The 13,514-nt window shown below is 34.5% G+C and overlaps 1 protein-coding gene across 3 annotated transcripts in view; it reads left to right on the top strand.

The window, feature by feature from the left end:
* Window positions 1-13,514, top strand: part of LOC149892940 (uncharacterized) — a 77,191-nt gene that overhangs the window by 29,461 nt on the left and 34,216 nt on the right. For all 3 annotated transcript variants that reach the window (XM_090083045.1, XM_090083037.1, XM_090083032.1), the window contains exons 65-72: window positions 200-373; window positions 475-660; window positions 758-931; window positions 1,198-1,371; window positions 1,794-1,967; window positions 2,071-2,256; window positions 2,371-2,544; window positions 2,645-2,818. In XM_090083045.1, the coding sequence (XP_089939171.1) occupies window positions 200-373; window positions 475-660; window positions 758-931; window positions 1,198-1,371; window positions 1,794-1,967; window positions 2,071-2,256; window positions 2,371-2,544; window positions 2,645-2,818 (1,416 nt within the window). The remainder of the gene's footprint in view (window positions 1-199; window positions 374-474; window positions 661-757; window positions 932-1,197; window positions 1,372-1,793; window positions 1,968-2,070; window positions 2,257-2,370; window positions 2,545-2,644; window positions 2,819-13,514) is intronic.

Here is a 13,514-nt window from a genome sequence, read left to right as displayed (position 1 = left end):
ATCATTTTTTCAACTTTCGCATAAATATCTCAAGACTGTTTGACATCAGCACCCAAGAGGCTTCTACATCTATATTGCAAAACGTAGATTATTCAGCTACTTTCTCTTCCGTGTTTTTTACTGCTATAGATTATGTGAAAGTAAACATCGATTGAAGATTGGTCGATCTGTAATCTTAAACGATCTTATTGATGTTTAGGTAGTCTCAGTGATTGGAGCTCTTGGGGAGCATGTTCATCATCTTGTCAACTCGATTTCGTTCTTCCCACGCAAACCAGAACCCGCTCATGTACCAATTCTACATTTGGTGGCAACTGTAATGGTCAGACCATAACAAGTACTGTAAACTGCAACGTGGGAGTTCTTTGTCCAGGTTTGCTGTCGAAAAACATTCTCTTTTATGTTTTTGTTTATAGCACTTTCAGATTTACTCATTATCTATCTCTCAATAACTGGAAATGTGACATTTCATAGGATCGATGACAGCTTGGAGTGACTGGGGTGCGTGTTCAGATGTTTGCAACACAGTTGGTGATGGGCCGTATCAGAGCAGAGAGCGGTCTTGTATTGGATATTCTACGTGGAACCCTGACTTTAACGGATGTGTTGAAGTTAATAGGATTGATCAAAAGCTATGCAATCAAGATGTTGCTTGTTTAGGCAAGAGCTTTGCTTTTAAGGCGTGTTTGTGCTAAGCAGAACTAACGTTCATCATTGTATAACATGTAGATAAGTAAAAATGTCTTTCTTTCAACAGGTACTTATTCTTCATGGAGTGCATGGAGTACTTGCCCAGAAAGTTGTCAATCAAATGTCAATGTTGCACCATTTCAGTTTCATTCTCGGACATGTTTAGGGGATACACTAAACGGTGGTTGCACAGGCGTTAGTTATGAATCTCAAGCCTGTAACGCAGGAGTGTCTTGCCCAGGTAACCAACCATCCTTTTCTTCCTTATTGACTTGTCGATTGTTACTTTGTGATTGGTTACTTGAGTTATCATTTTTTCAACTTTCGCATAAATATCTCAAGACTGTTTGACATCAGCACCCAAGGGGCTTCTACATCTATATTGCAAAACGTAGATTATTCAGCTACTTTCTCTTCCGTGTTTTTTACTGCTATAGATTATGTGAAAGTAAACATCGATTGAAGATTGGTCGATCTGTAATCTTAAACGAACTTATTGATGTTTAGGTAGTCTCAGTGATTGGAGCTCTTGGGGAGCATGTTCAGCATCTTGTCAACTCGATTTCGTTCCTCCCACGCACACCAGAACCCGCTCATGTACCAACTTTACATTTGATGGCAATTGTAAGAGTCAGATCCTATCAAGCACTGAATACTGCAATGTGGGAGTTGTTTGTCCAGGTCTCTTTTATTTTAATGAAACTTTTGTTTTTATTTGCGGAATGTCTTAGTGTATTAATATGTATATAAAGGATTTAGAAATGTGTGAAAATATCATATTAAGCTGCATTCTATCTATTGTTAAAGAATGGTAATTATTTTGACATTTTTTAAATGCTATTTTTGATTCAACTAATTTAAAAGCATAAAAACCAGACTAAATGGTGTTTAAAAAAGTCCTTTTTCTCTGGCCTATTCATATATAGCTAAATTGTTGAGATTTACCAGACGTCAGTTGATAAAGGCGTTTGATGACCGTAACTAATTAAATCCAATATTTGATAATATTTGACATTAAGAAAGAGTTCTGCAATTTCATATTATCTAAATAAGCTTTAAAACCATCACATTCTTTCCTGATTTATATGATCCTTTCATTTTAGGTAGCCTTAGTGAATGGAGCTCTTGGGGAGCATGTTCAGCATCTTGTCAACTCAGTTTCATTCCTCCCACGCAATCCAGAATCCGCTCATGTACCAACTCTTCGTTTGGTGGCAACTGTAATGGTCAGATCTTAATTAGCACTGAAAACTGCAATGTGGGAGTTCTTTGTCCAGGTTGGCTATATCAAAATACAGTCTCTTTTACGTTTTTGTTTTTAGCACTTTCAGGTTTACTCTTTATCTATCTCTCAATAACTGGAAATGTGACATTTCATAGGATCGATGACAGCTTGGAGTAACTGGGGTGCGTGTTCAGATGTTTGCAACACAGTTGGTGATGGGCCGTATCAGAGCAGAGAGCGGTCTTGCGTTGGATATTCTATGTGGATTCCTGACTTTAATGGATGTCTTGGGCTTAGTAGGAGTGAATTAACGCTTTGCAATCAAAATGTTGGTTGTATTGGTAGGTTATATTATTTTTAATGGGTAATTTTTGTTATTTAAATTCGTTATTGAGTTTTATTTAATTTAAATATTTTTCGTTGCTCATAACGTATTATTTATTTACTTTTTTTAGGTAAATATTCAATATGGAGTGCATGGAATATATGTTCTGAAAGTTGTCAATCTAGTAATATTGTACCACCATTCCAGAGTCGTTCAAGGTTTTGTCAAGGAGATACTTTCGGTGCTGGTTGTCTAGGAGCAAGTTTTGAAACTGAAGTCTGTAATGTCGGAGTATCATGTCCGGGTGAGTTGTTTTCTTTACGTCAGATTAGTGTTAATGTGTTTTTCGCATTATTTCTCATGTTTTTTCAAACTCGCTTATTATTTATGAGTTTTTTTTATAGGAATTCTAACTACATGGTCTGTTTTTTCTGCATGCAGTCAGTCATGTCAGAATGGAGATACATCCCCTACTATGAATAGATCTCGGTCTTGCTCAGCTTTTTCGTTTGGTGGAGATTGTGACGGAGCTATTCTTGTGGACATTAAAAGTTGTAATGTGGGTGTAGCATGTCCAGGTAAATTATTGGGTACACTTATGGAAAATTTTTTACAGCTATGTGACTTTTTTAATATAAACCTTTGTTTTTTATTCTTTATCGATTTTTGACTCAGTCGGATTTTACAATCGCAATCTGATGCGTTACAGTCTAAACATATTGAGTTAATTATCTACTTAAAAAGTCATGTTTTGCTCATTGTTTTATATCAAATAACTGAATGGACTGCATGGTCTGGAGTTACTTTGAATGTTAATTAGGTCTTTTTTTTTTTTAAGTTCTTAATGTGTTTATCATTGGTGTTTTTTAGCTGTTTTAAAATAGTTTGAAAATGCAGCTGAATGATATTTCTTTTGTTATTCTTTTGTATTTTTCATTCCCACGTATTTATTTATCGAATATTTAATAGTGCAAGACAACCAAATCAGAAATTAAACTTGCAACTTGTTGATTGGATGAAAAAGTTAATAATCACAAAGTTAACTTTTATATTTCTTTTGAAGTAATGACTTAATGTTCCATTCATTTTTTTTTGGATGATTCAATGTTTGTTTATTTTGTATTTTATGCAACAATTCCCTGACTATTTAACGATTTTTACCAACCAAGACTATAGAATAATCTTAATCTTTAGATAACTGGTGATTCTTGTTCAGAGTACCTTTATTCGGAGGTCGAAATTAAAATAATAAATCTTCTTGTAGAAATAAGTTAATGGTCTTTGTTAGATCACAATCTGATTTAAGACATCCTCAGACACATTGATAGAGAAAGGTTAAGAAAAGCTTTAGGAGAAGAAAAGGGAGAAAAAAATAGGAAAAGGACATTTTTGTTGTAATTGGAAGGTTAAAGAAAATATATACTTTGTGGATTTATTTTTTCGATATGAATAATAGATTTTTAAGAACCATTTCAAAAAAGGCAGTTTTGAAATGGAATTTAATGATAATAAGCTGGACATTTTTCGATTTAGATTTGATTGTATGTTACTATTTGTTTTTCCAAAGTAATCAAAGTATATATTTGGGTGAAGCATTTGTTAATGACAATAGACCAATCTTACTTCATATTAAAATAATATATATTTTAAACCAGGAGTTTGTTTATATTCATTACTTTCGTTGAGGTGTTATTTTTAAGCTTTAAGGTAATCAAATATTTGAAAAGTCGACATAAGTCTAGCCGCACATGTACCAAACACTTAACATATGCAATGTTCGTTTATCAATGCAAAAAACAATACAGATGGAAGCGGAGTCAAAAAAAAAAAACACTTACCTCCTAGCTTTTTCTTCTTTTCTAAATTTAAAATAATTGAAAAAACCATTGAATTTTATTTCTCTTCTTAAGAATAAATTTGGGTAAACTTTTTATTTGTTTTGATGGTTCTGAATGTACTTTGTGAGGTGTCTTTTTGTATGAAGCTATGGTGTGAGGCTGGAGATAATAGGAAAACAGAACTACTTGGAAATACCGATTCTGGGTCATCAACCATTAGCGAACCATAAATTTTTAAATTATCATTATTAACCATAAGCCAACCATAAATTTTATTTCCGTGCAGGATTTCGTGCAGGATTTTTTCACGTCGTGCAGTATTTTTTTTGTTTTATGGAAATTTCCCGTGCAGGATTTCGCGCACGCATCTGAATTAAAAAATATTATTTTTTTTTAATTTTTCGCAGCTCTTCTTTTTTTTCTTTTTATTCAGTTTAATTACATTTTTTTTCTCATCATGCTCATCGTCATCATGCTCATTATCATGCGTGTGTGAGGTGATCACAAAGTGCCTAATAGTCTAACTTTCAGCAATCTTGCTTTTCTTTTAATGTTGTATTCAGCATCTTCTATTTGTTTGTCGAGTATGCTTTTACACATTTCTTTTTCTTTCGAATCGAGTTCTCCTAAATGTTTTTTTCTAAGTTTATCTCTCGTTTCTTCAGTGACATGAATTTCCATTCTGTTTGATTCTTTGTCAAACTTTTCAATTAAATAAGTTTCCTGAATTATTTTGGGGTAGCAACTCATTTTTATAACAAGAAATTATTTCTTTAAGTCATTTCTATACTTTTTTTCTTGTGCTCTAATTAAGCTGTAAGAGTTTGATTCAATTTTTTTTATCATGCGTAAAAGTACACCTGACCAAGAAGCAGATAAAAGCTCCCGGATTGACCAACTTGAGTTGAGTGTGACGACTAGCCTTCTGCCAGTAGAAGCGCTGGGCATAGAGTCAGATTCTGCAAAACTTCTGTAAAACGAGATGGTAGTGGTTGAGCCGATAGAAGAACCGGATTGGTACAGCAGTCCAGTCGACTTGTTGTTGAACGAGCTTATGTTTGAACCGTTCCTTGAGGACAAGTAAAAATCTTCCAATCCAGACGTGGAGAGGATGCATCTGCTATCACCATCATATCCAGGAAAGTAAGTGTAGTTGCTTGCATATTAGGGTGTCCAAAGACTGAGTACAGTACCATTGCCAGGAGGTAAATTTCCGTCATACATTCTCACTCTAGACTACCACCAGTTTCCAGATCCTCCAATGACATGCATTTTAATATATTTAATTCTAATATATTAGAAAAATGCCATTTCCTTTTCCTGCTGAGTTAAGCAATACATATTCGTTTCCGTAAGTCGTGTTAAAGTATCTAAATATTCTTGAGTACAATTTCATGGATGAGATAGGCGGTGGGATTGTGGCTAATGTGAATATGAAAGGCTGAATCCAGTAGGTTATTGCAGAAGCATTCTTGTTGAACAAATCTATGGATAAGCTTGTTCTGAACGGCTGTCGAGTGTAAGATACCCTCCCAACGAAGAAGTAGTAAATACGTTGCATCCTTGCAAAGAGTTTGCATAAAACGGTCCTCCGAGAGGGGAGAATAATAAGTCGCAAGTTAGAGCTACACTATCTACGCCAACAACGTCAGTAGTTTCTGAATAATTTCCAACTCCAATCTCTCCATCTGCATATATTCTAATATAAACATTTCCAGGAACGTTTGTTCCAGTTCCACTAAGTGCTAACCATAACCTTCTTAGAACTCCATAACCTTCTGAATAGTTGAAGACTGTAACTGCATTAGTCAATCCTCCTGCTATAGTTTGAGACTTTAGTCCTAAGCATGAAAAGCTTGAATTTGGAACTAGTCCTAAAAAGTTAGATTTTTGTGATGAAACATCTACGTAGTTTTTTGTAGCAGCGTCTTGCAAGTTTGCACGATCTAAAACATTGAAGAGTTTGTGCAAATTTAAATCTAAATTAGACGTAATACTTCATATTCCTAAAGATGCATGAGTATCTACATAGTTTTTAGTAGCAGAGTCTGTTGGTAATGTGAGTTCAGCTAGATTTGTTAGTTTGTGTGACGTCATGTTAATGTCTGTGTAAAAGATAATTAAGTATGCTACTTTAGTGTCCACATAGCTTTTTGTTGCAGCATCGTGTAAATTGAACGGATCAGAAACGTTGATCAATTTATGAGAATTTAAATCGATATCTCCGCTGATCGTGCTAGATCCGTCTGTTTTTATGCGCATACTAGAGCTTACATCTACATAGTTTTTTGTAGCAGCATCGTGCAAGCCTGAAGGTTCATTCACATTGATGAGTTTGTGAAAGTTTAAATTGAGGTCTGAAGTGATGGTTCCTCCACCAGTTCCACCTGACGAATCCGTATCCAAATAGTTTTTTGTTGCTGCATCATGAGAGTTGATGGGTTCTGCCAAGTTGATTACTTTGTTAGAGTTGAAATCCAAGTCTAAAGTGATCGTGCTAGATCCATCAGTTCTTATAAAAACGTTGTTTCTAAGGTCTGTTGAAAGGGGATCGAAATATAGACTAAATTCGTTTTTGTTGAATTTGTCAATCATTTTTATATACGCTCGATTTTATTTTTACCAAAGAGTGTTTATCACGCTTTGAAAGTCATTTCCTTCATCTAATTTTTTTAAGACGTTTAGACACAAGTGACCGCAATAAGAAGTGTCACCAAACTGAACCCTTTCGCTGTTGCAATAGACTGGACTTTTTAAAGAGCCTACGAGCTCTACTAGTGGAGGCTGAGCATAAGAGTCAAAGCTATATTTTTTACCACCGTCTTTATACCAACACACCCAATGAAATCCATTTGTGCTAGAGTCTCTTGTATTGACTATCCCGCATTCTTTATTCCTAACCTTTTTTGAAATTCATCTCTGACAAAAACGCCTCTAAAGTTTTTTATTTTTAGTTTTTTTGCTGCCTCTATTAGCTGAAAGTTTGTAAGAGACTCATTAGGCAAGACAATTCCTTCTACATTGATTAATTTGTTACTCATTTTATTGTTATTTACATTATTTTGTTGTTTTTAATTTGCAATGTCCATATGCCAACGCGTATATTCCATCTTCCAAAATGATTCTTTTATCATCATCTGCACTAAGTGCCACTTTGTTAATTTCTTCTGTGTATATTTCATGCAAATTGGATCTTATTACGCTCATGCTACTCACCTGTTCTTTTTTACTTAACAAGCAGTCTTTGTAATCTTTGTGTATGATGTATTTTTTAACCACATTTTTCTTCACTCCTTTGCATTTTTTGTAATCTTTTTCATAGAGTTTGTAGGAATACAACTTTGATCTGAACCCAACTAATTCCTCGATCTGTTTTCCAGAAGTCTCATTTTTAAATATTCCTACCCTCTTTTTGTTTCCACCAATCTTAAACCCAACACTGCTGATAGCTGGATGGTCTTTATCAAACTCACTCGTGCCAAATTTTCTTTCTACATCTTTTGAAATGTCTTTGTAAAAATCTTCCGTCTTGATTTCGTTAATCAACGAGTCCGTATCCGTCAGCAATAACTTTGCACGATCAGAATACATTTTCCTTATGTAGTCATAATGAAATTCAAACGTCAAAGTTTTGCTCAAACCAAGATGCACATTCCCAAGTAGATTGGCTTTTCACAATCGCTTTGTTCTTTTTATGTGCACCGCTATCAAGTTTTCATCAAATATGGTGTGACCATCGTAATTTTGGTTAGAAGGCAATATCATAGCTTCCTCCCTTTTTGTCACCAGTCTCACATCGACTCGCTTTTCAATATTCTCCTTGGTTTTGTCAAACACCGAATTGTTCATCAGCTTGAAAAAATCCTGTTCAAAGTCGTTTGTAGCTTTATTTCTTAACTTTGTATTGAGATCAAGGTACTCTTTTAACCAATCTCGCTCTTAAAACTTTACTTCTCTGTGTATCTTTGCAATTTTTAATCCCAATCGCTCGTAAAGTTTGAGATTCTTATAGTGAATGACATAATTCTTCTTATCGTTCAAGTTTGGTATTAGCTTGTCCACTTTGTCTATGTTCATTCTTTCAGGTGCCAACGGGTAATCATTATGATCGTCATGAAGACTTTCCGGATAATCCAAATCCACTTCTAATATACACGGCATAGACTTCCGATAGGCTAACTCGCTTTCTCTCATCCACTGAAACCCATGTGTTGGAAGAGGCTTGCTCATAGCCCATCCTTACAAGTTGTTAGCATCCAAGTATTGAATGAATGTCAATACTTGGATGCTAATAACTTGTTTCTAACCGGTTTGATATCATGCTAATTCTTCCGCGTATCCCTTTCTTGATCATGAATACCATGTCAAAATTGCTCAACAGCTCCAATCTTATTTTTGTCATCTTGAGCGCTGCATCCCACGCCAATCCTGAGACGTATAGTTCCAAGCAGGATCGAGCTTATAATTGTTAATGCAGACATCTCTAAAATTCTCAAACACATCTCCTAGCGTGAACACATCAGACACATTGTACAAGTCATTAAAGTCCCTAAAGATTTTGCAATGAAACTCGTCCCATACCGTTTTAGCGTGCAAATAGTTTTCATCGCTTATTTCTTCATCGTTGAGTTTAGAGAAGAACGATTCTTTTGGCGGCAACTTCGTTTCAGCGAGTTTATCCATCGAGTCAACCCAATCTAAGGGGTACACACCTTTTCTGAGCAACAGATGAAACTGCTTTCCAGAATAGTAGCTTCTAATGTTCTTGCATTGGTCTTTTGTCAGATTTTTGGATAAACTTTCTAAACTGGAAACCATGAATCTCTAGCTGTTGATGAATCTCAACTCTCGTTTTACTTCAATCACCTCACCATCTTTAACATACTCGCCCACTTTAATTTCTTTAGAAAAGCTAATGTACTTTTCTTCATTGTTGAGTATACAGCTTAGTTTACCTCCTGAAAGTTTCTTGATGAACAAATGACTGTCATAACCTGACAAGTTGTGAAATACGACAGGGAAGAACTTTGGAATTTTATATTTTGTATTACAATTGTTATGAGCAGCGCCTCAATACTTTCCTGTTATGTGACAGTGGTCCCGTATTCTATCGCTTAAAAGATCTTCTCCACAAATGTGACACACTGTTTCAGCATTGAAATCCTTTCTATCCTCATTGGTCATAATCATCTTTTTTGGAAACTTAATCATCTCGTAAATCTCCTTGATGTCTTCTTCCAACCTCTCCACAAATATTTTAGCAACGTCATCTGTTTCGCTTGTTGCAGTGAGCGTGACTAATTTTCTTCTATAAACTTTTTCATCAAAGCATTTGATGTAGAAGCAGAATGAACTTGGCGTATGCTTTTGATACTGCTAAGTATAAGACTTGAAGTTCGATTCTGACAGAGCTGTGCTCTTTGCAATAAGTCTAATGCTTGGTTAGCGCTTCTTCTCTGCATAACTCCTGCAAACAATTTCTGCGATAGTATGTTTTGTGCTGAGTGCTGGACGATTGAGAGGATATGAGTCGACTCAAACTTTTTATCAAACAATAATGTGACGTCTCCTCGTTTGAAATGAGAATCAAATCGTTTTGATGCTTTCTAGCACAATACTTGGATATTCTCAAAGGGTAGATGGATTTATTTTCACATCCAAAAACATTGACGCTTATATCTTCATTATTTTTCTCAAACTTTATGATTTGCGGTAATGAGACTGGAAATTCTATCCCTTCCCAATTAAACTCTTTCGACTTTTCTATGAGATCTTCATCAATCCTCTCTTGGTTTTTATCTTTCATGTTCAAAGCCCTTTTCACACACCATTTAAAGCATTCATTGTCTTTGTTGATTATGTTGATGATCGCCTTTTTGCTCGATAGAAAAGGGTTAAGAGGGATGTATGACCTTGCTTCGATGGGATTGTAATCAATCATGTTTATATCCATCTTAACGATAGAAGAAACTCGAAAATTCGAGCCCATCTTGTTGTACTTTACCATGTTCTCCGTGATTTCTTCTTTCGCTCTTTTATAAAGATTTTCAAAATCAGCCGACTCTAACTAACACAATTCCAGAGTTAGATAAAAAAGGGACAAATCGAGTTATTTCCTCACCAGTTGAAATGCTAACACATTCCATATTACACGTTAGAACAATGAGTGCTTTTATATTTCTATTTGCTCTAAGTATTCTTATTGCTCCGTCTCTCGCCAAGTTTAAAAACGATAAAACATCATGATGTTCTCCTTCAACTTCATCTGTAAATTGTCTAGTGACGCGATTCACAGCATGCCTTGCTAATTTAAACTAAATTAGTCTCTTGTATGTTGTTCTTAATACGAGCAATTTGAGAGACTTTATTTTTTTATTAATTTCACTTCCTACATCGCTCACTTTTTTCTTCACTGGCTCTGGGATGTACGGATTTATCCAATTGACCACATCGTTATAACTATTCACAACGAAAGAAGAAACACTTCTTGCAGCTGCAGTCTACCTTGAAAATAATTCAGGAGTAGCAGGAACCAACACAGGTGAGGAAGCTGATGATAGAATTGGTTCATCAAGGATATGCCGTGTCGGTCTTGGAGCAGGAATTGGTTTTATAACAACCGGTCTTGGAGCAGGAATCGGTCTTTGAGATGATGCTAAGGCTCTAACAAGATCACCCTTATTAAGCTTGTTTTTTATATAGTCTTTTGTATATCTCATGATTTTATTATGTTACGAAAAAAAATTTAAGTCATTTTTGATAAGATTTAATATTCGGCAGTTATACTGGTTCCAGTAGACTTGAATTTAACCAATCTATCAGATATTACTACTGCATATATAACAGTATTTGCTGTTGTTGCTGAACGGAAGCTAATATTTACAATCAATTCAGCTGTTTCAGAAAATACTCTCTCCTTTTGCTTGCTAATGTCAGCAAAGAATATTGGGTATATTTTTGTATAGTCCATCAAAGATAATCCAGGTTGAGTAACAAGTTCGTTTGCTCCATAATATTTTTCATCAAACGAGAATGCATCTGAATGAGCCATTGTTACTTTTTTAATTGAAAAATCCAAGTCATAGTTGTAGTTTGGATATTTTACTCTATTTAAAGTAACGTAAAAGTTACTAACATCACAATAGTCAAATATAGATGGGTTGACAATTTGATTAGCGGACCTGTTTTTTTGAATACCGAATATGACGTATCTTGGTATGCTTTTATCTGATTGTTTTCCAAGCGTCCAGCTAAATTCTATTACTGCAGCTGGAATAACCTGCCTTTCGCACCTGTTTGATCTAAATACTACTAGAATAGACAAACTTGATACAATCAAATTTAAAAAATTGTTTCTCTCCTTAATATCTAATTCAAGTCTAGGCATATAAAGTCGAAACTTTTTAATATCTAATTTTCCTGCATCGGCAGTCTCAGCTCTATAGATGGCATCGTCATCTCCTTTCTTTGAAAATGTAAGTACGAGTCTAAAACCATAAACAATTTTGTCATAGTCTTCGCAAAATCCAAAAACGTGTTTCAAAGGAATTCTAAATGAAAAAGATCCGACAGATGTTGTATCTGCAAACAAGTGATCACGTCTTACAACGAATCCTGAATTTCCAACAGCATTTGATGTATCCTTATACCACATCTGTTTCAATCCATCTGCTAACTGAAATTCATAGGGATACTTTATTAATCCAAGCAATGTTGTTCCTGGACCTGGATTATTCATTGTCTCCATTCGTAGACCTGATAAATCGTATGATACCAAATTAAACAAGTACATAATTGCATTGTTTACTAAAGCAATATTATCTGTAGCTGCTTAAAAAGTTCCATCATTTTTTACTAATCTACCTCAACAAGTATGTATGCCTCTGATGGTACTGTGAATGCAGTCTGACAATCAATCTCAAATATTATATCATTTGAAGAATTTAAATCTATATTCACTGGTAGGTATTCAAAATAGTCAGCTTTTTCAATCCCATTGTCAAACTCTGGATTTTCTGTAATTCCCTACTTGTCTATACTCATCATTTTTTTATATATAAATAAAAAAATTTACAGTATTTTCGTTTTTTAAAAATTTCTACGCTTTCATCAGTCCATTTCCCATTCTTACAATATCTTGAATTCTAGCTGCATTCTTTTTAGACATATTTATCTTTGTATTTATAGATGATCCAAACAATTTTCTATGCAATTCATCCATAGGATTTGAGCTCATAGGATTTATACTCTCGACACTTGAAACTGCTCCATTCACAATATTATTAATCAATTCCCTAATCAGGCTTAATTATACCAGCAACAGAGTGTACTTTTTTTATCGGTTTCTTACCTTTATCAATGGCAACATCTTTAGCTGTTTCTATAGCAGAAAAAGCCAATTCTTTACCAGCATATTTAGCCGCTTTTAACGCTGCTAATCCAATATCACTTCTTGCTACCTGTTTTAATAGATGAAGAGACGACTTTAATGCTTTTGAAGCCGCTACCCTTCTCAAAAAGTTCTTAGCACTATCCATAATACAGTATCCAATGGCATACTTTTTGACGTATCTTTTGTTATTAATAGTGAGCATTTTTATAAATAGTACAATTTTTTTATTTTATTATCACATATCAATATATCTTAGTATTGATTTATACTCGTCTTTATTAACAACATTTTGCCTCAACAGTTCATTGCATATACCTACAGCTTCGTTTCTAGATGCAACAATTCAAGCATGCCCAGCAGCTATGCTCAAGTTAAGCCTTTGCACAAGCGCGTTTGGATCGCTTGGAAGGAAAGTCATATCATAGCCTTTTTTACCCGTAGTTTTAAGTTTAAATTCATTCCAAATAGGTTTTATTATTTTTACATATTTTTCACTCTTTGAAGCTTTAGGTCTGTTTGGATTAGCCTCAGAAAATATAGCGCCAGTATCTATAAGTATTTTTGAGTAATTTTGATAATCTTCATCTGTATAGTCGCTTCTATCAGGAGGTGTTGGTTTTGCAAGAAGCTCCCAAAGACCTATTGTTTTATTGTACCTATCTTCACCAATAATAATATCATTACCGTCTATAGTTGTCTTAACTTTTCCTATACACATTTTACCATGTGTTTTATTCACTTCAAAGTTTCTTTCTGTATTATTTTTATGAGATGCGTACTTGTTTAAATAGTAGGATGAAATATCACCTAAATTCATAGAAGACTTATTATAGGATCTTTATTGTACTTAGGTAGTTGATTGCTATCAACAACACTATCAGCCATGCTCTTAATCTCGTTTTTAACCTTTTCATTACTTTCAATAAGAGGCTTATAAAGCCTACTCAAACCAGTCTGAAAATTTGCATCTAAAACACTGTTATTGATGCTTTCCTGATAAAGCTTATTTCTATTCTCAATGATGCTTCTAACAATCTCATCCCT

The sequence above is a fragment of the Hydra viridissima genome, unplaced genomic scaffold, assembly GCF_058129835.1.
Source record: "Hydra viridissima isolate aposymbiotic clone 2 unplaced genomic scaffold, HvirCarnegie_v1 scaffold_1, whole genome shotgun sequence".
Classification (NCBI taxonomy): Eukaryota; Metazoa; Cnidaria; class Hydrozoa; order Anthoathecata; family Hydridae; genus Hydra; species Hydra viridissima.
The sequence above is the reverse complement of the archived record's forward strand: the minus strand, read 5'-3'. Positions and strand labels throughout refer to the sequence as shown.